The sequence below is a fragment of the Tripterygium wilfordii genome, chromosome 9 (genome assembly GCF_013401445.1).
Source record: "Tripterygium wilfordii isolate XIE 37 chromosome 9, ASM1340144v1, whole genome shotgun sequence".
Lineage (NCBI taxonomy): Eukaryota > Viridiplantae > Streptophyta > Magnoliopsida > Celastrales > Celastraceae > Tripterygium > Tripterygium wilfordii.
In genome coordinates this window covers 12,056,824-12,080,775 of record NC_052240.1, presented here as the reverse complement: position 1 = coordinate 12,080,775, position 23,952 = coordinate 12,056,824, and the positions used below count along the sequence as shown (strand labels likewise).

Here is a 23,952-nt window from a genome sequence, read left to right as displayed (position 1 = left end):
CAAAAAAGGAGGACTTTTTATTTTTTTCCATATAAACAAATTGGGTACCTAAGATGATTAAGGTGCCATTATTGGGTCTCCCTCCGTTCACTATATATGTATACTAGCGAACACAAGCCATTCACCAGACGACGAGATGGGAAGTGACAATGGAAGTTCGTCCGAGTCTTTCGTCAAGATGCCCGAAATTAAGTTTACGAAGCTTTTCATTAATGGAGAATTCGTTGATTCCGTCTCAGGTATTTCTTGATGCTTCCGTATCAGCTCTCTCTCTCACAGACACACAGGAACTTGTTTTCTTTTCAATGTCAAAAGAACTCACATGAAAACACTCCAATATCTCTATCTGAAAGTTGGAATTCAAGGAGTATCTCTTTGAACTCAATTATTCTGGGATTGTTGTTTTCCTTGGCAGGGAAAACGTTTGAGACAATAGATCCAAGAACAGGGGAGGTGACTGCAAGGATTGCAGAAGGAGATAAGGAGGACATTGATTTGGCTGTCAAAGCTGCTCGCCACGCGTTCGATCACGGTCCATGGCCCCGCTTGCCTGGTGCTGTATGTGCTTCTCTTGTCTTGTTTTGATTCATCCTTTTAGATTTTCTTTTGGGGCATTTGATCAAACATGTGGAGTGAATATCTGCTTGTGAAGTTCATGAATTAATAGATTGATTCTTTCTTCTTATACAACTGAGCTTGAATATTGGAAAATCATGATCAGGAGAGGGGAAGGATTATTATGAGATTGGCCGACTTAATTGAAGAAAATTTAGAAGAACTAGCTGCGTTGGATGCCATTGATGCTGGCAAGTTGTTTGCTATGGGAAAGGCCGTCGACATTCCTACTGCAGCACGAGTCCTTCGATACTATGCGGGTGCAGCTGACAAAATTCATGGAAACGTACTGAAAATGTCGAGAGAGCTTCAGGGGTACACATTGCGTGAACCCGTTGGTGTTGTTGGCCACATAATCCCCTGGAACTTCCCAAGCAACATGTTCTCTATGAAGGTTGGTCCAGCCTTAGCTGCTGGCTGCACCATTATCCTCAAACCAGCCGAGCAAACCCCGCTTTCAGCTCTCTTTTATGCTCATCTTGCTAAGAAGGTAACTAGACTATTGACTTGGTTATCATTTATTCATTTTAATCAAATGATTGAATATAGATTTGAAATGATCATCAATTTGTTCTATTCAGGCTGGAATTCCTGATGGGGTGCTCAATGTTGTACCTGGGTTTGGATCAACAGCTGGTGCTGCCATTACTTCTCATATGGACATTGACTTTGTGTGTGCTTGAGCTCACTTTAAACAAAAGAAGGTAGAGTATTTTAGCAAAGCACCTAATTACTTACAATACCAAATTTGTTGCTTGAACGGTTCAGGTTTGCTTCACGGGGTCAACAGAAGTCGGACGTGCAGTGATGGCTGCCGCAGCGACAAGCAATTTGAAACAAGTTTCACTTGAGTTGGGAGGCAAATCACCTATGCTGATATTTGATGATGTAGACTTAGATAAAGCTACTGATCTAGCTCTCTTTGGCGTTGTCTATAACAAGGTAAATTAACTTTATATATTCTAACATTTTATATATTATTATAAGATTGACATTGTAAATCTAACACTAAACAATGTCTGCTCTTTCAGGGAGAAGCCTGCGTGGCAAGTTCGCGTGTTTACGTTCAAGAAGGGATATACGATGAATTTGTAGCCAAGTTGGCAGAAAAGGCAAAAGCTTTAGTAGTTTCAGATCCTTTTGATCCTAAATCCAATCAAGGTCCCCAGGTAATCATGAAAAACAAGACTAATTCTACGATGTATGTCTTATGAAGTTGAGTGATTTTGGGACATAAATGGATAATTGCCCCTTCAATGATCTGTTGCAGGTTGATAAGAAGCAGTATGAGAAAATTCTTACTTATATTGAGCATGGCAAAAGAGAAGGAGCCACCTTATTAGCTGGGGGTAAACCTGTTGGTGGTAAGGGATATTACATCGAGCCTACCATTTTTACAGATGTTACGGTAATTAAGTAGAACTTATGTTTCTTTTGCACTATCGCTGAATATTAACAATATATGTAAGCTTTTTCATTGTAATCCTTACTTTGGAACAACATGCTCAATCACAATCAGGAGGACATGCTAATAGCCAAAGATGAGATTTTTGGGCCAGTGATGTCACTGATGAAATTCAAGTAAGCACAAAAATATCCCCCTCTTTTCATTCCTTCCCTTTATGACCAAACTACTGGTATTTTTCTGCAACTCTACTGATCTCATCTGCCAAAATTATTAACCATTCTAATGAACTGTTGCAGAACTATTGAAGACGCAATTAAGAGTGCCAATAACACAAGATTTGGCCTAGCAGCTGGAATTGTAACCAACGATTTGAACGTGGCAAACACGGTTTCAAGATCAATTCGTGCTGGTGTTGTTTGGATCAACTGTTATTTTGCATTTGATTTGGATTGCCCTTATGGAGGATATAAGATGAGTGGCTTTGGAAGAGATTTAGGAATGGAAGCTCTTGACAAGTATCTGCAAGTCAAGTCTGTTGTAACTCCCATTTACAATTCTCCCTGGCTTTGAGTACAAACTCCATTACTAGCTTGTCATGAAAGGAATGGAGCCTACTCTTTACATGTCATCGTAATAATTGATTCTAAACTACATTTGAAATAAAAACAATTTGTCGTTGGATCCTTGAAATCAACCTTAAAAAATTGAGATTTTTTTTTTGTACATTAGTACTTCTCAAAGTACAAATCAAGTTAATCAGGAATAGTTACTGAAAAGATCAGTATACTCATCAAAGCACAATTAAAGTTTATCAGGAATTGTTTAAGAAAAGTTGAAACCTAATTTGCAAAAAATCTCATATTAAAACTCATCAAACTAATGCCAAAAAAAAAAAGAAAAGGAATAAAAGGAAATGCACAAAAAAAAAAAAAGATTAACTATAGAACATGATTATTTTCATTAAAACTTCAACCAGATGAAAATTTAGAATTCAAATACGCAACATCATATATATCACACCACAGATTTTCCGGAGAAAACAAAAGATAAATATAGATAAAGAGAAACTTGGATTTTCAAAGAACTTGAATGGTTCATGCTTCTCTCACTCGGCTTAGATAGTCAGATGTGCTCTTCCTCAAATGCAATCATCCCATCCAAAGCCTCGGATGCTGGTAAAAGGATATTCCAAAATAGTCAGAAACATACTCCATGATTAGGAACCTCATCAAACTAATGCCACATGAACCCAAAAATGCAGCGCATGCATGTGCATCCATGGCCATGCAAGCATGCACAGATTCACAGGCAACTCCAAATTCACCAAGCATATGTATATACATGTAGACCCAACAAATATAAGCTTGGGGCCACAGTCAACCACATAAGCTGGAGGGAAAAAAAATCCATTCAATAAAATACTTATCAACATAAATGAAGATGAGTCAAAGAGCTGATCCAACAGTCTAAGTCATTCCACGGGCATGAAATACATTGAACATCTCTTCCTCACAGCTTCACAATTAACTGGGGCACAAGAACTTTTATAGAGTTGCCTAAGACACCAGAAGAACCATCAGAGTTTGACACTAGTTCAACAGCAGAATTAAACTAGTAATTCAGAAGTGTCCATGTCTAGTAAACAGCCATTCTGTTGCTGTAGGATTAACTTTCTAGAAATATATATTCATGAGCATTTCTTTTTAACCTTATATGAAAGAAATGGCATTGGTACATTTATTCTATTAGAATGAATAAAATTATTTTCCTCCTACCTGTAGCTCATTTCAATATGTACTGCAGGCTCATTCTTTCTAACTTAGGCGATCTCCTTCTATTCTCATAGTCAATTACTTCTAGCTTACTGGATCTATTGAGTATTGATAATTTGCAGTTATTTTACTGGCATTTTTGTTTGATACATAGAGGTTATGCACGTATGGTGTATTCAATTACCAGATCAATTGAGATGTTAGCAATGATTGCCAGTTCAGTCCAAAATATCAAAGCATTAAGTTTTCCAACTAAATAAGGTAAAATAATTTATTAATAAATAAGAACAGGATTTTTCATGCAACAATCTTGCTTTCTTATTTTGCACAGCAAAAATACAGCACTAAAATAACTGCATTGCACAATAGCCAAAGAAAGAAGAGATTCTATGCGCGATAAAATTAAAGCATGTCATTATACGAACCAGCAGATTTCAATTCCAAAACAAATATGTAAATAAAGAACAGATTGCACCTACATTATTCACTGAGATTCTGCGCAGAATCATCATCTGTATCCTCATCATTATCATTGGCATCCCTAATTTTTGCAATCTCGGCATGAGCCTTCTCCAAAATCTGCTTCTTTTGCAACTCCAACTCCCTATGGAAATCTTCTCTCATCTTCTCCAACTCCAGCATATGCTCCCTCTTACTACTCTCTATCTTCTCATATATTTCCCCAAACTTCTGCACTGAATCCGCCAACACCCTTAAAGACGAATCCTCACACCTTTTACTTGAAAGCCCATCCTCGTCCTCATTCTCCATCTCATCTTCTGAATCTGCTGGACTATCCCTCATTTCATCAAACCCATTTGCGCGCTCCAAATACACACGTGTATCCATGAACACAAACTCCCCTGAATCAACACCACAAGCTAAACCACCATTCCACTCTTTTCTCCCTGAAAACCCCAACAATATGTCGAACTTCTTGAAGAAACGCCATTTGCTACCATTGGTTCCCATTTGCTCCATTTTCGATTTCTCCTTTTTATACTTTCTCTTTAACGAATCCAGTATGCTCCTACATTGAGCTTCTGTTCTCTGAGTCCCCGTCTCTTCACTTACTTTTTCCGCCACCTCCACCCAATCCTCTGACCTCAGGCTCCTCCTCCCCAATTGCAAAAATTTGTCTCCCCACGCCTCTAAAAGCACGAACTCCTCATCCTCGCTCCAATTGGATCCCGAATTGCGTTCCCCGAAGGATGATTTCGTGTTTCTCGCCACGAATTGGTAGTTCTCTGCCGAGTTTTTCAGTCTTTGCCGCTTTGGGTATCGCCTGAAATCGTGGCTCCCTTCGAAATTGTGGCTATATACATTTGGGGACGCATCGTTGTCCTCGTCTTCGTCGTCATCGTCATCTTCATCATCTATATCGTATTCATCTGGGTCGTTCTGTTCATTGTACTTGCCGAATTGATCGTCTACGTAACGACCGGACGCTCGGTGGGGATAAGAAGGAAGCTTTTGGCGATTGAACGAGTAGGGTTTTTGTGGGTACCTGGCATCATCCTCCATGTCATCCATTCATGCACCAGAAAAATCGAAAATTGGAGAGAAGTGAAAACGCTAGATGATCAGCAGAAAATTTTCCTGTGAAAATTCGAAGTTTGTGAGGAATAAGAAACCCTAGTTTCCTGGTTTTTTTACATTCGGACAATGAACATGAGAAAGGTTAACAAACAGGCCTGCTAAAATACACATGGGGCGCAATGAAAAAGGTTTATTAAACTAATTGAAGGATCTTAAACGACGGGCCTAAACACCAAACAAGAGGTAGCTTTGCCATGCGAAGTTTGGTATGGTAGCAAAAATCTGTACGTGCTTGAATGATCGAATTTGTTTGATCCGGATTAAATTAAGTTTAGATATAATTTATGTCTAAAAACAAAAAAAATTTCTAGTCTAAAATCGAGTCTGATCCAAACACATCAATTTTATTCAATTTACTTGTCTGAACCCTAATCCAAATAAGATTTTTGTCCGAATTTAAATCAATCTAAATTTGATCACTTAAGTATGTCCGAAATTCAATTGCAATTAGGATACAGACATGTAATTGATTTTTGCAACCCCTAAAATTGGGCGTAGTTTGAGGGCAAAAAGACTTGAAGATATCAGATTCAGAGCTCTACAATTCCTAAAGAAACAGTAAGTCTACAATTCTTAAATTACGGCCATTGAATCAATCCAATAGTTAAATAGATAAGAAAAGAAACAAAGTGGGTCTACGCTTATGCTCCTTAGAAAATCACATGTTATATGGATCGATCTTTATGTTAGCAGCGACTCATCTCACCAAGTGGGTCTATGCTTCTCTCCCCTACCACTAAACATCACCGGATGCTTTGTTTGTGGCGACTTACGATTGTTCTTTCCGTAAGATCTCCTCTTAACAATTAGACTCATGACGAATCCCAAAAAGAGAACTTTGGCCCTTTTCATTTGATGAATTATGGTAACCAGAGAAGTTCAACTTCAAAGTTCAGAAAGAGAAGCAAGCCAAGGTTCAAAAGAAAGATTGTGTGTGTTTAAAGTAGATAGGATTGATTACATGACTTCTTACTTGGTCCATTAGATCAATCCGACGGCCTACCCAGGGGCCAGGGACCCGGCATGTTTGCGGCCGGGTCGGCCCACTCTATCAATGCCCAATAAGCCAATACACTTGCAGACAACAGAGTGCACCGTTTTGCATCCAATGAAACATGATAGAATTAATAAATGAAAAAGTAGTATTGGGCAATGCATTGAGATGGGCAGGTATGAGCCACCATGAATGCAAAAACTGGAACAAACACGTTAATGGACGTGAAATTGAGCTGGATTGACTACTTTTGTTGAAGCTGGGCGTGAAACAATTTAACCATCTCCACCCTCCATCCTCCAACCACACACTATTATTTTTTGGGAACAGAAAAAGAGAAACCAGTAGTTGAAGGTTGAGAAGTGAATACTAAATGCAAGTTGGAGTCTTACTTCTATATATATTTGCAGCGGACGAACCTCTATGCTCACCAAAAATATTTGATTAATCTGATAAATGGAGTACTCTCTGTGTCTTAGGGTGCGAAAATTAGCTCTTTTAGTTCTTTGGATTGCTTTGTCAGTGGGTAATGTCGATGTTGAGAGCAGAAAGCTTACTGAGACAGAGGTTGGTGATGAAGTGAAGAAACCAGACTGGTTTTTTGGTGGAACGCCACCTGGCATTGGCCTTGGAAAGCCTGATTGCATTGGTAAAGGAGGCGGTGGTGGTGCTGGCAAGCATCACAAGAAAAAGGAGAAAGAGAAACATCATGGTGGTAAAGGAATTGGAGGAGGTGCTGGGGGAGGCATTGGCAAAGGAGGTGGTGGCGGAATTGGACCTGGAGGAGGCATTGGTGGAGGTGCAGGAGGAGGGATTGGAGGAGGTGCTGGTGGAGGCATTGGTGGTGGTTCAGGAGGAGGGATTGGAGGTGGTGGTGGGGGAGGCATTGGTGGAGGTGCGGGAGGAGGGATTGGAGGTGGTGCTGGTGGAGGCATTGGAGGTGGTGCTGGTGGAGGCATTGGTGGTGGTGGCGGAGGAGGCATTGGTGGTGGTGGCGGAGGAGGCATTGGAGGTGGTGGCGGTGGTGGCATTGGAGGTGGGGCTGGAGAAGGCATTGGTGGGGGTGCAGGAGGAGGGGCTGGTGGAGGCATTGGTGGTGGTTCAGGAGGAGGGATTGGAGGTGGTGGCGGAGGAGGCATTGGAGGTGGGGCTGGAGGAGGCATTGGTGGGGGTGCAGGAGGAGGGGCTGGTGGAGGCATTGGTGGTGGTTCAGGAGGAGGGATTGGAGGTGGTGGTGGAGGAGGCATTGGAGGAGGTGCAGGAGGAGGGATTGGAGGTGGGGCTGGAGGAGGCATTGGTGGGGGTGCTGGAGGAGGCATTGGAGGTGGTGGTGGCATAGGAGGTGGTGCAGGGGGAGGGATAGGAGGAGGCATTGGCAAAGGAACTTGGGGAGGAATTGCTGGAGGAGTTGGCGGGGCTTTTGGAGGAGGTGTTGGATGTGGAATAGGCGGTGGTGGCTGTGGCGGTGGAGGTGGAGGGATTGGAGGAGGTTCTGGCAAAGGCATAGGAGGTGGATTTGGTGCTGGTGGAGGAATTGGAAGCGGAATCAGTGGTGGTGGTGGTGGCGGTGGTGGAGGTGGTGGCGGAGGCTTTGGTGGCAGAGCTTGATGGGTTGAAGGTCCCAGCAACATTTGCGCTGAGCAATTAGCCGTGGATGTGCATGATTGTTTATAGGCTCCTCTCACATATTTACAGCCCTAACTATTGTTTCATTTCCAAGTTAAGTTCAACATGATCTTACGCATGTTTTTCTTCAATAACTGCAATGCACTCAGTATCTTCATGCTGTAGAGACTATTTTCTACATGTGATTTCATATAATAATTTCGCTGTTGTATTTTAATGTCTTCCAACTTCTCCATACCAAGTCACTTCATTCTCATTCTCTCATGGTACCTCAGTTGCCAGAACATTAGCAACTACTTTAATTTGATAAGTAGGAAGGGAATTTGTCATAAAAAGAATTCTTACTGATTCAAATGATTGAACTTCATTCTTCATTGAGGACAGGATAATACAAAAACTGTCAGTAAAGAGTGATTTACAAGTATAATACAAACAATGAAGGGCCCTCCTCATACCTCAAAGCAAGGCCCTTGTGATACAACAAAATGGAGAACTATGAACAGAGAAAAAAGAACAAACTTTACAGCAGGAAAATCAACAAGCTTTTTTTTTCCCCCAATGCCTCCTCCAGCCATCAGTGTTGCATTGCAAGGTGATGCTGATAGCGATCTATCTTATCCATTCGAGACTGATGTTTCCAATAAAGATGATATGTCACCAACGGCTTCTCCAACTGTCAAATAAAGCCCGTTTGATTGAAATAAATCAAGGATTTTTGAGTGGTGGAGTTTCTCCGTCACAGTTCCAACCGGATTTACCAAAACGAGCTGCAAGATATTCAATCAACATAAAAAGTACAACATAATTAAGCTGTTTGGTGGATAAATGATAGTTGCTATCTGTGCTAATTATGGTTGTTGCATAAATTTAATCAGTCTTCTAATTACCTTAAGTGATCTTCTGCTCAATCTCCTTTGAAGTTCAGATATAGCATCAATGCCGCTAGTATCTATGGCTGTCACTGCTGAAAATCGTGTAAAATTCGAGTTAGTTTAATTAAGCTTTTGAGACGTTAAACCAGCCAGGTAGGAAATCATGTGCAAATATCACTCTCTTTATGGAAGACTATCTCTAGATGATCCGATCATAAGTGAAATGGTCATCTATTATCTACTGTTCTGCTATAATTGTTGTCATGGAGGCTGAATAACATTTGATTTGTCATTTTTCTAATCTTTCTCAACTTCCATACCTGTCATATCCAAAACTACACATTTCAGGGTTTCTTCTCTGCTCTTTTCAATCTTTGTTTCCTCCTCGCGGATCCATCTCAATATCCTGAAGAAAAAAGCAAAAACAAACCCCAAAGTAAATGAATAAAATAGATGACTATAAGAAGAAAAAAAAAAGAGTGATTTAGTTGGGTACTAGACAACTGATGAATAGATTCTAATCAAAGTCATCGGACAGTAATAAATGATTGAGGTACTTTTAGTGTATATATATGGCATAACAATAACATACTCATCTATGCTCTTTGTAAATCGGTGCTACATGTGTTTATGCTGCAGCTAAGTTAAGACTTAAGAGTAAAAGTAGGTTCTCTGAAATGAAGAAACATGATTTACCGTTCTTGTAGATAACTTGAATTTGCAAAAAAGATTGGTGACTCAATGCCTAGGATGGGGAACGATGGAACCCTCGACGCATTTTCATAACGATTCACACTTCGGTATATCTGGGTTCCTGGAATATTCCCTAAAACCAATGTGTTGGGTCTTGTAACATGTAGAATTATCTTGAACACTGAAACTCCAACCTAAAATAAAGAATCATCTCAGTTCCTGTTAAAATAATATGATAATTCAATAACCCTAAAAATCAGGACATAACACCTGCTAGGTAGTTCTGATCAAAAAGAAAGTGAAAATAAATGACACAACAACTATTTCAGTTCCCTCTCCCTTTGTCCAATTGGTCCATCATGTTTGAAGATATAGTATTAGAAAGAATGTTTCAAAATAGTATCAGATCCCCTTTGCACTCTCTGTTTCCTTCGATCATGCTCTTCAGATACTAAAAAATTACACAGAGCAGGACTGCTACAAACAATATCAAATGATTTCTGTGATCTATTATCTCTCTGCGAAATTGAAGCTTATCAGAAAAAACTTGCTTAAGTGTAAAGAAACTTACCGCTATGGCCAAACCTATCTGTACTGAGATAAATAGGACACCGAAAAAAGAGCATGAACAAGCCAGGAAATCAATCTTGTCAAGCTTCCACAATTTAAATGCTGCCTCATAGTCGATCAACCCAATAACAGCTGTTACTATAATTGCTGACAAGATTAGGTTAGGCGTATAGGTGAACAATGGCATTAGAAACAACAGAGTTATAAGCACTGTTGCTGCCATAACTATATTTGAAATGGCTGTCTTTGCTCCAGCATTATAGTTTACAGCAGATCTGGAGAATGACCCTAAAAGTGCAATCAACTTAAATGGTCATTAATGATTAGAATTAAATGTAGAAAACGCAAAGATGAATGACAGCCAAATAACAGCATCAGGTATTACCGGAAGAAACATAACATGAAGCGCAAGAACCAGCCATGTTCATAATACCGACGGCTGTCATTTCTTTGTTTCCATCAATTTGATAGTTTTCCATCGAAGCAAATGTTCGTCCTACTGCAATACCCTCCCATGAACGAGAGAAATAGAAGTTAAGGCCGCACCGTATGGCATTGACGCCAATTAGCATATTCATTAAATCAAATTAATTATTAATTCGATTGTCCCTATCTTATATCTGAAAAATCATTCATCACTTTGTCTCAGACAATTTGTTGTATGCTCACAGAGACACCATCATCTCTGTTCTCTTTTGGTAATTAATGTGTTGTGATAGTCTGTTCTGTTTTGGTAATTACTAATTAGTTTGCTGTAATAGAATGTTGTTTTGTGGAATAATTCCAAACCCTCCATTGTTAAGGTGGAGTCTGATGTCGTGTATTTCTACTTCTGCTAAATTTTAGTATGCTTTACACTGATTTTGTAAATAAAAAAAATCAAGCATAAGGTAGTAAAAATAAGCAACAGAAACTCAACCAACGTCCACAAATCATTGGGTTCTTCGCAGTGGCGGAGTTGGGATGGATTGTCACTGGGGTCGCACTTTCTATAATGATAAACAATTATATACCAAAACAACCTATTAAGAGGACAAAATGATATTAGTTAAAATAACCCAAATAATCATAGTCATAAAAACAAACATATTACAATTTGACAAATAACAAATAAAATATTACATATATTAATTTGTTTTTAAAAAAAAATTGAGCTCCACCCGCCTATCTCCGCCACTGGTTCTTCGAAATGGCCATACTCTACTTTCACAGTTTCAGATTTGTTAATTGGATTGTAAGGCAAATTCCTCCTACTATTCCAGTTAAGAAGATTAAATAAAATGAAAAATTATTAGTTTTGAGACTACTTACTGTGAGAGACAGGATTCCAGTTACAATGCCAGTTTTGATGGCAAGGGATAGCTGGGGGCCATTGAAAAACAGCATGTTTGCCGAAGATGGGTTGACGCCCTTTTGCAGTCGACCAATCTGTTTGATAGCAATGATTGTCGTAAACATCTGAAATAGTGCAGAAATGATGTTGGAAAAAATCATTATAAGACAGAAGGACATCAGTACTTACTTGTGAAATATCATGAAATTTTGATCTAAAAACGTAGACTAGAATGGTTGACAGAATAACAGAAGTTAATGGAGCAACTACTGAAATCCAAAAAAGCTTTGGCTTCTTCAAGCTCTAATTTACAGTCAGAAACCCCAATGAGTTACAGATCAACTAAATCAGAGATACCATAATTTTTCAAATTAGGTTCAAAAATAAGACAATTGAATAACTCACAATTTGCCTAGCTGCGAGTAGAATTACTAGGAAACAGAAGCCCATTACCATTGTCTTCCATGACCACTGCACACAAGAATTTTTTTTTGATTTTTCAGAAACAAAACAATGGTGGGAGGTGTCAATTTTGTTTTGTTTTCTTGTCTTTACCTCTTTTCGATTACTGAAAACAGAGTCCAACACAGGGATGATTTGCATTTTGCCAGTGAAATGAATGATCCCAAACAAACCTTTGAGCTGTTGTAGAGACACAAGGATTGCAGCTCCAGACATGAACCCTATCAGAGTCGCCTTTGATAGAAAATATATGATGAATCCTAACCTAGAAAAAAAACCACCATCAGCACAGTTCATAAGAAGAAAATTAATATTATGCAAATATACCTGAAAAAACCCAATGAAGTCTGAAATAAACCAGCAAAGAAGGTAGTAGTGAAAGCAACTTTGACATAGAGATGCTGTTCATCTGTAGAGGAAATGGTTTCCCCCAACATGGTGCCCATTACCAGAGATCCTATCGCTATTGGACCGATTCCTAGATGCCTAGAACTCCCAAGAACAGAGTATAATAATGGTGGCAAAAAGCTTGAATCTGAATCATCGTATAATTCAATTACTAAAGATAATTAAAATTAGGACATATACGTTTGTTTTTCCCCAAAAAAAAGAAGAGAAACTTACAAAGGCCAAGTAAAGGTGGCAAATTTGCTAGTTTTGCATAGCTAATTCCCTGCTCGACCAAAAAAAATAAATTAAGAGACTTATCAATGGTACTAATAATGATCATATATATATATATAGGTGGAATAAAGAAAATGTTTCAAGCTGCTCCAAAGCAATCGAGTTGGCATAGGATGAAGCTTTCAGGTTCAAACTGGTTGAGGCAATTTGACAAACACCTCGTGTACAAACTACCTGAACCAGATTCAATGCATATAAGATTCAAAACACGACCCAATCTCAGGACCAATGTCCAGAAATATCCTATTACAATCATAATGATCACTTACAAACTCTCTTGAGCATGTAAAACCCACTCCACCCTAACAAGAAATCCACAGAGACACAAAAGCTCCAATTCAACAAGAATAGACCCTCGGCCTAAACAGAACTCAAAGAGGTCACGTGACATGCACAAGAAGCTTCCTTTTCAAAAATGGGCCGACTTGCATCACTTGGCCTTTTTGGGCCTAACTTGACATTTATCAACAATTCCGAAGTTTTTGACATGACGGTTAAATTAGTTAGGGCAAATGCAATGGTTGTTTATTTGCCGAGCCAACATTTTTGTTGGCCCGGTTCCACCTCTATTACACAAAAAGTCAAGTCAAACACGTATTCTAATACAGCCACATCAGCAAAACACAAATTTCTATACATTTTTTCTTCCCACACACTTTCTCTTTCCACCCAACCCAACAACATTCCATTCCTCCATATTATCCACAACAAAACTACACCAAAACATCAAATATCAATACATCCACATCAACAAAACACTTATCCCAATACAGCCATGATATTCCCAAAATACCCCCTCTAATGGGAGAAGGCCACGTGGCAGAGTAAGTTCCAGTGAGGACAATGTGGGTGACGTAGCGAAGGGTAAACTTCGGTTCTTGACTGAAGTGTGTGCCTCTGCACTATCAGACCGAAGACCACACTTCGGTAACCGTACTACAGAAGCATGTACGCACGAAGCTTAAACTAATGAAGAGTCCTCATAGGACGCCAATTCTAGGTAGAGTCCTACTCCCTTTTGGAGAGGGATACAGATGGAATTTACCATCCGAGATACCCTCTGGAAAGCCAATGAGAGAGAGTCTGACTCCTACTACAACTTAAACACTTCAAACTCATATAAAAGGGGAACCTCTACTCTCAGGTAAGCTATCTAACTCCTGCACTCTAAAATACTTACTGAGCAAGAGGCAACGCTCGAAGCAACGAGCCATCCTCCCAAGTTTAGTACTGTACTGACTTGAGCGTCGGAGAGGTCCCCCCGAGTACACCCTCGGGGCCCTACCGAAGCTTACGTTCGCTTCTTGTGCAGGAAGGAAAGAAGAGATCACGTACCAGCAAAGGAGAAATGAGTTATTCCAGCTCAGTCTGACTTGGTTGATTTGTCTGATAGGGTAGACCTGTTTTAGACATCATCAGTTTGGCGCCGTCTGTGGGAACGAAGTACACTTCCCTAAAGAAACTCACAATGGTCAGATTGAGAAAGAATGTCGCTTCTACTTCAGAAACAAGCCATCGAGTTGATGACCCTAATGCTCCCGACCGGGGGCAGGGTGAACACCCCCATCATGAGGAGGTAGAACACCAGGAGGATGTTGTTGACCGAACCAACCAGCATAACCAGGACGCTGGACCGTCTCAAGTACCTTGCACTCAGGAACAATTCCAACAACTTTCCCAGCAGGTGCAAATGTTGACTGAACTAATCATGAACCAACAGACACAAGTGAACCAAGAAATCCCGCACAATGAGGAGGTGCGAAGTTCACACTCAGGTAGGTCTAGAGAACCAAGCCGAAGGGTGAATCCCGATGGTACCATTGGAGAAAGTACTAGAAGGGGAACTACCTACAATGAAGATGTCGGCCGACACCTAGATGAGATGAACAAGAAGATTGCAGCACTACAAGGAGTGTCCCCAATGGAGGGAGTGTGGGACAGTACGTTGACCCCTTTAGCTCCTGAAATACTTGAAGCTGAAATGCCGCGTCACCTTATTGTTCCAAAGCTGGAGAAGTATGAAGGGTTAACTGACCCCTGTGATCATATCCAGGGTTTCAAATCAATGATGGAGTGTCGGGGGGCAAATGCCCTGATAATGTGTAAGATATTCCCATCAACCCTTTTTGGACCAGCAAGAACTTGGTTCAATCGATTACCGAGACACAGTGTGACTAGTTTTGGAGATTTGTCCGAGAAACTTGCGCTTCACTTCTCCGCCGCACGAAGGACGGCAAAGACTAGTTTGGATTTGATGAATCTTGACCATGAGCATGGAGAATCACTTCGATCATTTCTTGCAAGGTTCAATAGAGCATGCTTGGAAATCCCACATGTCTAGGTAGAAGTAGCTATTTCGGCCCTGGTAAGGACAGTAAGGGATGAAGCGTATGTACGCTCATTAACGAAAAAACGCCCGAAGACTATGGGAGAACTCTACGCTAGGGGAGATAAGTTCATGCAGTCAGAGGACATGATGAAAATTTCTCAGTTCTCTTCTTCCTCGGCCCCTGCCAAAAAAGGCTCGAGCGCCCTGGGAAAGACGGAGAAAGACTTACCCCCTCCAAGCAAGAAGCAAGGAAGAGTAGAAGGAAAAAATGACAGAAAGAAGGACGATCAATCTAGTAGGAAGACTGACCAGGGTCCAGTACCTCGGTATAGTTCCTATACTCCTCTTAATAATTCATTGCATAATATCCTTCTTGAAATAAGTAACAGGGATATACTGAAGTGGCCTAAGAAAATGAGGGCCCCGGCAGAAAAGCGTACTTCAAATAAGTATTGCTTGTTCCATAGGGATCACGGTCATGACACTGAAGAATGTAGGCATCTCAAGGATGAGATTGAAGGCCTCATAAGGCGAGGCTACCTGAAGCAGTTCACTTCAGATAGAGAAGAAAAGAGAAGAAGAACCGATGGTGATGATAGGGATAACGACCGAAGGAGACAAAGAAGAAGGGATAGGTCTCCTCGTCACCAAAGGGGGACTGCTGGTACAATTGGAGTTATTGTAGGAGGTATGGCCGCAGGAGGAGAAAGCTCCTCAACAAGAAGGGCTTATGCTAGAATAAATGAAGTAAGTAAGGAAAGAAAGAAGCCGAGAAGGGATGAAGAAAAAATTATTTTCTCAGAAAAAGATGCTGAAGGTATCCAGGATCCACATGATGATGCCCTAGTGATAGAAGCGGTCATCGCAAATTTCACAGTGAAAAAGGTTCTGGTGGATAATGGAAGTGCAGCAGATATCTTGTTCTATCACGCCTTCAAAGAGATGAAGATCTCAGAGGAAAAAGTGAAGAACTTTTCGGTTCCTTTATATGGGTTCGCAGGGGAATCCATAGTTCCCAAGGGAGTCATATCCCTACCTGTTACTCTGGGAACCTATCCAAGGACGGTTATGCATATGATCGATCTTCTTGTAGTAGATGTTCAGTCCCCCTACAATGCCATCATTGGCAGACCATTACTACACAAGGTTCGGGCGGTGGTCTCTACTTACCACCTCAAAATGAAGTTTCCAACTTCTAATGGGGTAGGAGAAGTGAGCGGGGATCAGAAGTTAGCTCGAATGATGTACTATATGGACTTGAAGGACAAGAAGAAGACCTCCATATCAGTTGGAAGCTTAGATGTTCGGGAAGAAGAGAAGATACTGAAGCCAACACCGGTTGAAGCACTTCTTCCAATAGCTGTGGAGAAAGGAACTGAAAAGAAGTTATTTCTAGGGTCTCTTTTAAATAAAAAGTTAGCTGAGGAGGTAACCAAGCTCCTCCTCTCTAACATAAAAAACTTTGCATGGAGTGCGCATGAGATGCCAGGAATTAGTAGGGAAGTCATCTCCCACAGTTTGAGCATTATGCCGGGGACTAAACCGGTCAAACAGAAAAAGCGTAACTTCGCCCTAGAAAGACAAGTTGCTATCAAGGAAGAAGTGGGGAAGTTACTTGTAGCTGGTTTCATCCGAGAGGTGCGGTATCCAGATTGGTTGGCCAATGTGGTCATGGTAAAGAAGGCGAATGGAAAATGGCGTATGTGCGTTGACTTCACAGATTTAAACAAAGCTTGTCCTAAGGACTGCTATCCTCTTCCTAAGATTGATCAATTAGTGGATGCAACTTCAGGCCACGAACTCCTTAGCTTTTTGGATGCTTATTCGGGGTACCACCAGATCAAGATGGACCCAAGAGATGAGGAGAGTATCTCATTCATAACTCCAGAAGGGACATATTGCTATAAGGTTATGCCCTTCGGACTTAAGAATGCTGGTGCCACTTATCAAAGGTTGATAAACCATGTCTTTGCTGATCAGATAGGAAAATCAGTAGAAGCATATGTAGATGATATGGTCGTGAAGAGTAGAAGGGCGGAGGATCATCCTTCAGATCTTCAAAAAGTGTTTAACACTTTAGATAAGTTTCAAATGAAATTGAACCCAGACAAATGCGCTTTTGGAGTAAGCTCAGGAAAATTCCTAGGCTTCCTTGTCACTAGTAGAGGAATCGAAGCAAACCCATAGAAGGTTGAAGCCATTCTTCAGATGGAACCTCCGAAGTCTCCGAAAGAGGTTCAGAGATTAACGGGAAGAGCAGCGGCACTTGGGAGATTCCTTGCTAGGTCGGGTGATAAATGTAGACACTTCTTCCAGGCCTTAAAAAAGGCCAAGGAATTTCAATGGACTGAAGAGTGTCAAAAGGCATTTGAGGGTTTAAAGGAATACCTCGGACATCCTCCCCTACTAACATGTCCAAAAGAGGGAGAGGTATTGTACTTGTACCTTGCTACGACGGATCATGCAGTAAGTGCAGTCCTTATCCGGGAAGAAGATAAAATTCAGAAGCCAGTGTATTATGTCAGTAAGGTCATGATAGATGCTGAGACTCGTTATACCGAAGCAGAGAAATTTGCTTTAGCATTGGTTACTGCGGCTCGAAAATTAAGACCCTACTTCCAAGCCCATACTGTAGTAGTCCTTACCGACCAACCATTGAAGAACATACTTCAGAAGCCGGACACATCAGGAAGATTAATAAAGTGGTCCATTGAGTTGAGTGAGTTCGACATTCAATACAAACCAAGACATGCGATTAAGGCTCAAGCCTTAGCAGATTTTGTTGTTGAATGTCGTCGCCCAACCTTAGTGACACTGACCGAAGAGGACTACCCAAAATGGAACCTTTACGTTGATGGTTCTTCTAACCAAGAGGGTAGCGGAGCCGAAATACTCCTCCTTGGTCCGGGGGGCATATGTATTGAACATGCACTTCATTTTCACTTCAAAGCGTCAAATAATGAAGCAGAATACGAAGCGGTACTAGCTGGATTGAGACTTGCTGTCGAACTTGAAGTTAAGTATTTGTTGATCAACAGTGACTCTCAGTTAGTAACCGAACAGATGAAGGGAGACTATGAGGCGAGAGGCTCAAATATGGTCAAGTACTTAGTTGCGGTCAAGAAATTACTGGCCAATATTCCCAAGATAGAAATCAATCGAATACCTAGGGAGGAAAATGCAAAAGCAGATGTCCTTGCTCGATTAGCTTCAGCCTGTTCAGCCAAAGGACCTACTTCGGTCAGAATTGAAGTACTTCCTCAACCAAGTATTTCAGCTAAACTAGAAGTGGCTGCGGTTGAAGCTGAACCAAGTTGGAAGGACCCAATCAGAGAATTCCTACTTGAAGGGAAACTTCCTGAAGATAGGAATGAAGCAAGGAGTCTCCGGAAAAGGGCAGCAAGATATACTCTGATTGATGGAGAATTATATAGAAGATCCTTCACACTTCCATACCTGCGATGTTTGGCCCCCAGAGAGGCCGATTACGCCCTAAGGGAAGTGCATGAAGGGATTTGTGGAAGTCACATAGGGGGAAGAACATTAAGTTATCAGGTGCTACGTTGTGGATACTACTGGCCTACAATGGTGTCAGACGCTAAAAAGCTTGTTCAAAAATGTGATAAGTGCCAAAGGCATTCAAATGTACCCCACCTTCCTCCTAGCCAGATGGTGCCTATTCAGAGTCCTTGTCCATTTGCTCAGTGGGGTATGGACATTCTTGGACCATTCCCACCAGCATCGGGTCAAAGGACATATCTGATAGTAGTCGTGGATTACTTCACTAAGTGGGTAGAAGTAGAGCCACTTGCAACTATTTCTGAAAATAAGGTAATAGACTTCATCTGGAGAACCGTCGTCTGCAGATATGGGATACCAAGAGCCCTAATTGTTGATAACGGCAGACAATTTGTCGGAGGAAAGATGAAGAAGCTATGTGAAGAGTTGGGGGTTGATCTCAGAATCACTTCGTCAGTCACCCACAAGCTAATGGGCAAGCTGAAGTGACAAACCGAGTGATCCTCCAAGGTTTGAAGACAAGATTAGATAGTGTCAAAGGAAGATGGGTCGAAGAACTACTGAGTGTGTTATGGTCCTACCGAACCACAGCACGGACTTCTACAGGAGAAACACCCTTCTCCCTGGCATTTGGCTCCGAAGCCGTGATACCTGTAAAAATTGGAATCCCGTCTACAAGGATCATTAACTTCAATATCCAAGAAAATAATGAAGCACTTCTGAATAATTTAGACTTGGTGGAGGAAGTTAGAGAAGAGGCTCGAATCAGAACTGCAGCATACAAGCAGAGGATGACCCGGTATTACAACCGAAGGGTCAAAGAAAGAAAGTTCAACCCAGGGGATCTTGTCTTAAGAAAGATGGAGGCCGCAGGAAAACACCCTGGGAAGCTAGGGGAGACGTGGGAAGGACCTTTCAAAGTAATTGAAGCATTCAAGGAAGGAACCTACAGGATTGAAGACCCAGAACACCCTGGGAGGAAGATGCGTCCTTGGAATGCTGATAATTTACGCAAATATTTTGTTTAGTTAAACAATAATTTTTCAATAAGTTGTTACTTGTTAATCAGCTTAATAAAACAACAGTTCAGAAGTTGTTGCATAATCTCTTCGCCAAAAAATAGGCCACTTCGGTCCAATCAGACCCTTCGGTCCAAATAGGCCACATCGGCCCAAAACTTAGAAGAATTTTCTAAGTCCCAAAAATAGGCCACTTCGGCCCACAGACCCTTCGGTCCAAATAGGCCACATCGGCCCAAAACTTAGAAGAATTTTCTAAGTCCCAAAAATAGGCCACTTCGGCCCACAGACCCTTCGGTCCAAATAGGCCACATCGGCCCAAAACTTAGAAGAATTTTCTAAGTCCCAAAAATAGGCCACTTCGGCCCACAGACCCTTCGGTCCAAATAGGCCACATCGGCCCAAAGCTTAGAAGAATTTTCTAAGTCTCAAAAATAGGTCACTTCGGCCCACAGACCCTTCGGTCCAAATAGGCCACATCGGCCCAAAACTTAGAAGAATTTTCTAAGTCCCAAAAATAGGCCACTTCGGCCCACAGACCCTTCGGTCCAAATAGGCCACATCGGCCCAAAGCTTAGAAGAATTTTCTAAGTCTCAAAAATAGGCCACTTCGGCCCAATCAGACCTTTCGGTCCAAATAGGCCACATTGGCCCAAAGCTTAGAAAAATTTTCTGAGTCTCAAAATTACGCCACTTCGGCCCAGATACCCCTCGGTCCAAACAGCCACTTTGGCCCAAAGAATAATAAAATTTTTTAAGTATTTAAATGTTATGCTTAAGTCTTGAAGTGGACTTCATCCGAAGCTAACACTTCAACTACCAAAAAGTACCCCACGCCTGAAAAGCACTTCGGTCATGTGAGGTTCTTCATTAAAAGAAGCCACTTCGGTCAAAGAATTAACGTTAAGCAATATAATACTCTTCGAGCATCCCAAAAAGAGAAATATTATTACAAAATGGTATTAAACTGTTCATACAAAAAATAAAATAAAATAAAATTTCTAAAGTTAAATGTCTTCGGTTGAAGGGGGCAGCTCGGTCTCTGAAGGTTCTTGCAGGGTAGCTTCTGGCAAGATCGGTTCAGGAGGATTTGGTGGAGGAATACCCTCTGGCGTAAAGGGACGAACTTCACCAAGCTCGGCTGAGTGAATGGGAGAATCACCTTCGGGAGGGATGACATGTGGGGGATCTTCATCCGAAGTAACTACGGTAAGATCAACAGTGGAAGGATGTTCATCCCCATCCTCGAAATCTTCTTCAGAATTCTCGTCATCTTCAGCCTGACGACGAACTTCTTCCTCAGCCTTAGCAAGTTCAGCATATATCTCATCTTTGGACTCCTCCAGTCCGTCCTTTCCAACCAAAACTGGGCAAAGCTTATCAAGAACACTTGGATCTCGCCCAGCCTCAATTAGAGCCTTCCTGGCCATTTTAAAGGCACCACGACCACCGAAGTAACCTTCTTGACGAAGAGTTAACTTGAACTCCTCAGAGGCTTTGAACTCTTGAACCCCGAGGGCCTTGCCTTTGGCAATAGCCTTCACTCGTTCAGCTTCAGCAGCTTGGGAAAGCCTAGTGACCTCAGCCTCTAGCCTGGATTTTTCCTTACGGTATTTGAGCTCCTTGGCGTTAGCGGCATTTAGAGCTTCGGTCCTCTCCGTTAGTTCGGCCCGAAATGTCTCTAGCTCAGCTTCAGCTTTCGCCTTCGCCATGGCAGCTGCTTCGGCCCTTTCAATTGCTGCCGTTTCGTTGTGAGCCATGTTCGCTATACCTCCAGGAAGTGTAGCAAGAACAGAGACAACCTACATAGGCATAATGAACTTCAGTACTTCGGGACCAATTTCATCTGTAAAAATACCAAGTCAAAAAAAAAAAAAGAGAACCGAAGTTAAATGAAATTATTATACCTTCATAGCTGCAACGTTCAGCTCTGACACCTTGTCTGACAAAGCAAGCGCTTCGTATCGACTGAAGTCAGCCGGAGTTGGAGCCTTCGCAACCATCCTGCCCGCAATAGTTGGGTTATTGGCAGAATCACTCACCAGAACATCCCAGTTCGGTGTATGAATAGTGAGGTCTTCAATTTCCATCCTTCGGGGAGGTTGGGTCACTGGAAGAGGGATGTTGGCATAATCTGAAGTCCGAGAGGGGTTTGAGCTCAGTTGAGTCACCCTGACCGAACTGTGAACAGTTGTGGGAGCGTTGAGCACACTGGCTGCAGCAGAAGTCTCTCCCGTTGTATTCTTCCTTGAACGCTTCGGGTTCGGCTTCCTCCTGTTTCCCTTACCAATGCCGTGCTTCTTGCCCTTTGAAGCCCCAGCGCTAAACATGTTGACGTAGTCCTCCATGCTCGCCATATCTGCACAATGGATGACCGAACATGTTAATAAAGAAGTAATACAGACAAATGAATTTCTCTAAGTCTAAAAAGACCAACCGAAGCACACCTCTTTGTAGAATAACCGAAGAATAGGCATAAGCAGAATCAATTCTACTGAATGATAGAGAGACCGAAGGAGTGGGAGGAAGGTAAGACTTCAATCGATCTAGTAATTCTCTATCAGTCTCAAGCCTGAGTTCGAGGGGATTATTGAACTGAAAAAGGTGAGGAATACCGAAGTTTGTTCGGAACGGAAGGTTCTCTCCAGGATGAAGGGGGGCCTTCACAAAAAAGTAACCCTTCTTCCAATCTTTAATTGAAGCTTGGTAGTGAGGGGCTTCAATTGGAGACCGAAACTGAAAGTAGTACAGTCCGGCCTCCCTACCATGTCGACTCAGTCTAAAAAGGTGTTGAATGATAAAAGAATTGAAGGGTATTTTGTACTTGGCACACAGGTTGATGACGGTATTAAGGAATAACCAAGAGTTCGGGGGGTCGGGCAAATACCGAAGATACGGAAAAAACTGGTCAGTGCAGGGGGATAAGGAATCCTTGCACCATATTTTAGAGAGTGAAGCGAAACTGCGAATTCACCTTCCTGTGGATGAAGAGGGTGTTCGTCTGAAGGTATACGACGACATGCCCAGGGGATACCGAAGTCCCTCTTGATGTTTGACACCCCATGATCATCCAATCCTGAACCAGATAGACAGGTCGGTTCGGAATCGACCTCGTCTCCCCCCGCTTGTTGATTGGGTGGAAGCTCACTTGGATCAGCAATTTCGGGATAAGCTGACCGAAGTACTGAAGCCTCGCTAAGGCCGGGGGTAGGAGAATCGATGATGTTCACTTCAGAGTCAGACGCAGTCTGTTCACTCGAAGTAGAGGAAGAAGACGCGTCTCCCGAAGAGGAAGACGAAGTGGAGGAACTTACAGACATAATATAAAAAAAAGAAGAAAGGAGTAAAGACTGACCTTGTGAAAATTGAGAGAACTAGGGATTGAAGTATGTTCGGTTTTGCAAAGGAAGGCTTCGGTCGGTCAGTCAGATTAAACGCTCTAAATAGTAAAAATGAGGCGAGTAAAAATCGAAGAGAACTGCAGGCCACCTATTTATATAGGGGGAAAGATCTGATCTAACGGTACGTAGGTTGAGACGCTCTGCATCCTTCGATCTTGTCCGCAAAAATGAACCGTCGAACAAACATTATTACACTCATACCCAGTTCATCATTAAGATACCTCGGTACGAGTGTAGGGGACAACTGATATTCCCAAAATACCCCCTCTAATGGGAGAAGGCCACGTGGCAGAGTAAGTTCCAGTGAGGACAATGTGGGTGACGTAGCGAAGGGTAAACTTCGGTTCTTGACTGAAGTGTGTGCCTCTGCACTATCAGACCGAAGACCACACTTCGGTAACCGTACTACAGAAGCATGTACGCACGAAGCTTAAACTAATGAAGAGTCCTCATAGGACGCCAATTCTAGGTAGAGTCCTACTCCCCTTTGGAGAGGGATACGGATGGAATTTACCATCCGAGATACCCTCTAGAAAGCCAATGAGAGAGAGTCTGACTCCTACTACAACTTAAACACTTCAAACTCATATAAAAGGGGAACCTCTACTCTCAGGTAAGCTATCTAACTCCTGCACTCTAAAATACTTACTGAGCAAGAGGCAACGCTCGAAGCAACGAGCCATCCTCCCAAGTTTAGTACTGTACTGACTTGAGCGTCGGAGAGGTCCCCCCGAGTACACCCTCGGGGCCCTACCGAAGCTTACGTTCGCTTCTTGTGCAGGAAGGAAAGAAGAGATCACGTACCAGCAAAGGAGAAATTAGTTATTCCAGCTCAGTCTGACTTGGCTGATTTGTCTGATAGGGTAGACCTGTTTTAGACATCATCAAGCCACATAAGCAGAACACATTTTACAATACAGCCACATCAGCAAAAGACAACATCTTTGTTGGCTCAATACCACTTCACCATTGCATTTGCCCTTATAAAACATATATGGGGCCATTGTACCTGTGGGATTGCCAAGCTTGCGATGGTGAGTCCAGAAATGAGATCGG

The 23,952-nt window shown here is 41.9% G+C and overlaps 4 protein-coding genes across 11 annotated transcripts; 2 read left to right on the top strand and 2 right to left on the bottom strand.

Annotated features, from left to right (window-relative positions):
• Positions 1 to 64: 64 nt before the first annotated feature.
• On the top strand, positions 65 to 2,727 carry LOC120005670 (aldehyde dehydrogenase family 2 member C4-like). The gene is made up of 9 exons (XM_038855438.1): positions 65 to 239; positions 416 to 558; positions 722 to 1,105; positions 1,197 to 1,286; positions 1,384 to 1,557; positions 1,647 to 1,784; positions 1,886 to 2,023; positions 2,135 to 2,196; positions 2,320 to 2,727. Exons 1-9 carry the CDS (start codon positions 137 to 139, stop codon positions 2,591 to 2,593), a joined length of 1,506 nt encoding a protein of 501 aa, XP_038711366.1. The 5' UTR covers positions 65 to 136; the 3' UTR covers positions 2,594 to 2,727.
• Positions 2,728 to 2,957: 230 nt separating this feature from the next.
• On the bottom strand, positions 2,958 to 5,536 carry LOC120005671 (trihelix transcription factor ASIL1-like). Of its 2 annotated transcripts, none has more exons than XM_038855439.1 (2): positions 4,275 to 5,530; positions 2,958 to 3,195 (listed from the first exon to the last, which is right to left on the bottom strand). In XM_038855439.1, the coding sequence occupies exon 1, from the start codon at positions 5,326 to 5,328 to the stop codon at positions 4,276 to 4,278; it is 1,053 nt and encodes a 350-aa protein (XP_038711367.1). In that variant the 5' UTR covers positions 5,329 to 5,530; the 3' UTR covers positions 2,958 to 3,195; position 4,275. The 2 variants fall into 2 exon arrangements, with proteins under 2 accessions (XP_038711367.1, XP_038711368.1); XM_038855440.1 differs by lacking the exon at positions 2,958 to 3,195 and adding an exon at positions 3,202 to 3,579 and having other exon boundaries at positions 4,275 to 5,536.
• Positions 5,537 to 6,809: 1,273 nt separating this feature from the next.
• On the top strand, positions 6,810 to 7,996 carry LOC120006040 (glycine-rich cell wall structural protein-like). Its single transcript, XM_038855919.1, has 3 exons — positions 6,810 to 7,187; positions 7,242 to 7,409; positions 7,524 to 7,996. The coding sequence occupies exons 1-3, from the start codon at positions 6,845 to 6,847 to the stop codon at positions 7,994 to 7,996; spliced, it is 984 nt and encodes a 327-aa protein (XP_038711847.1). The 5' UTR covers positions 6,810 to 6,844.
• Positions 7,997 to 8,355: 359 nt separating this feature from the next.
• Positions 8,356 to 13,000, bottom strand: LOC120004842 (probable sulfate transporter 3.4). 7 transcript variants are annotated; one of them, XM_038854160.1, is made up of 13 exons: positions 12,898 to 13,000; positions 12,569 to 12,802; positions 12,272 to 12,479; positions 12,038 to 12,209; positions 11,888 to 11,953; positions 11,672 to 11,785; positions 11,461 to 11,577; positions 10,535 to 10,661; positions 10,151 to 10,437; positions 9,583 to 9,773; positions 9,207 to 9,292; positions 8,902 to 8,978; positions 8,356 to 8,781 (listed from the first exon to the last, which is right to left on the bottom strand). In XM_038854160.1, the coding sequence occupies exons 2-13, from the start codon at positions 12,672 to 12,674 to the stop codon at positions 8,629 to 8,631; spliced, it is 1,704 nt and encodes a 567-aa protein (XP_038710088.1). In that variant the 5' UTR covers positions 12,675 to 12,802; positions 12,898 to 13,000; the 3' UTR covers positions 8,356 to 8,628. The 7 variants fall into 7 exon arrangements, with proteins under 7 accessions (XP_038710088.1, XP_038710092.1, XP_038710091.1 ...); XM_038854164.1 differs by having other exon boundaries at positions 12,038 to 12,204; positions 12,569 to 12,617; positions 12,803 to 12,987; XM_038854163.1 differs by having other exon boundaries at positions 12,569 to 12,617; positions 12,803 to 12,986.
• Between the last annotated feature and the right edge of the window lie 10,952 nt (positions 13,001 to 23,952).

What these genes read in the sequence shown, in the direction of transcription:
- LOC120005670 (XM_038855438.1), top strand. Translation starts at nt 137, where the DNA reads ATGGGAAGTGACAATGGAAGTTCGTCCGAGTCTTTCGTCAAGATGCCC. An exon ending in ATTCGTTGATTCCGTCTCAG is followed by an intron (nt 240 to 415) that starts GTATTTCTTGAT and finishes TTTCCTTGGCAG; the next exon opens with GGAAAACGTTTGAGACAATA. An exon ending in AATCCAATCAAGGTCCCCAG is followed by an intron (nt 1,785 to 1,885) that starts GTAATCATGAAA and finishes GATCTGTTGCAG; the next exon opens with GTTGATAAGAAGCAGTATGA.
- LOC120005671 (XM_038855440.1), bottom strand. Translation starts at nt 5,328, where the DNA reads ATGGATGACATGGAGGATGATGCCAGGTACCCACAAAAACCCTACTCG.
- LOC120006040 (XM_038855919.1), top strand. Translation starts at nt 6,845, where the DNA reads ATGGAGTACTCTCTGTGTCTTAGGGTGCGAAAATTAGCTCTTTTAGTT. An exon ending in TGGAGGAGGCATTGGTGGAG is followed by an intron (nt 7,188 to 7,241) that starts GTGCAGGAGGAG and finishes GTGGTGGTTCAG; the next exon opens with GAGGAGGGATTGGAGGTGGT. An exon ending in AGGCATTGGAGGTGGTGGCG is followed by an intron (nt 7,410 to 7,523) that starts GTGGTGGCATTG and finishes GTGGCGGAGGAG; the next exon opens with GCATTGGAGGTGGGGCTGGA.
- LOC120004842 (XM_038854160.1), bottom strand. Translation starts at nt 12,674, where the DNA reads ATGATCATTATTAGTACCATTGATAAGTCTCTTAATTTATTTTTTTTG. An exon ending in CTGGAATCCTGTCTCTCACA is followed by an intron (nt 10,662 to 11,460) that starts GTAAGTAGTCTC and finishes TCTCGTTCATGG; the next exon opens with GAGGGTATTGCAGTAGGACG. An exon ending in TCAAGTTATCTACAAGAACG is followed by an intron (nt 9,293 to 9,582) that starts GTAAATCATGTT and finishes TTTTTTCTTCAG; the next exon opens with GATATTGAGATGGATCCGCG.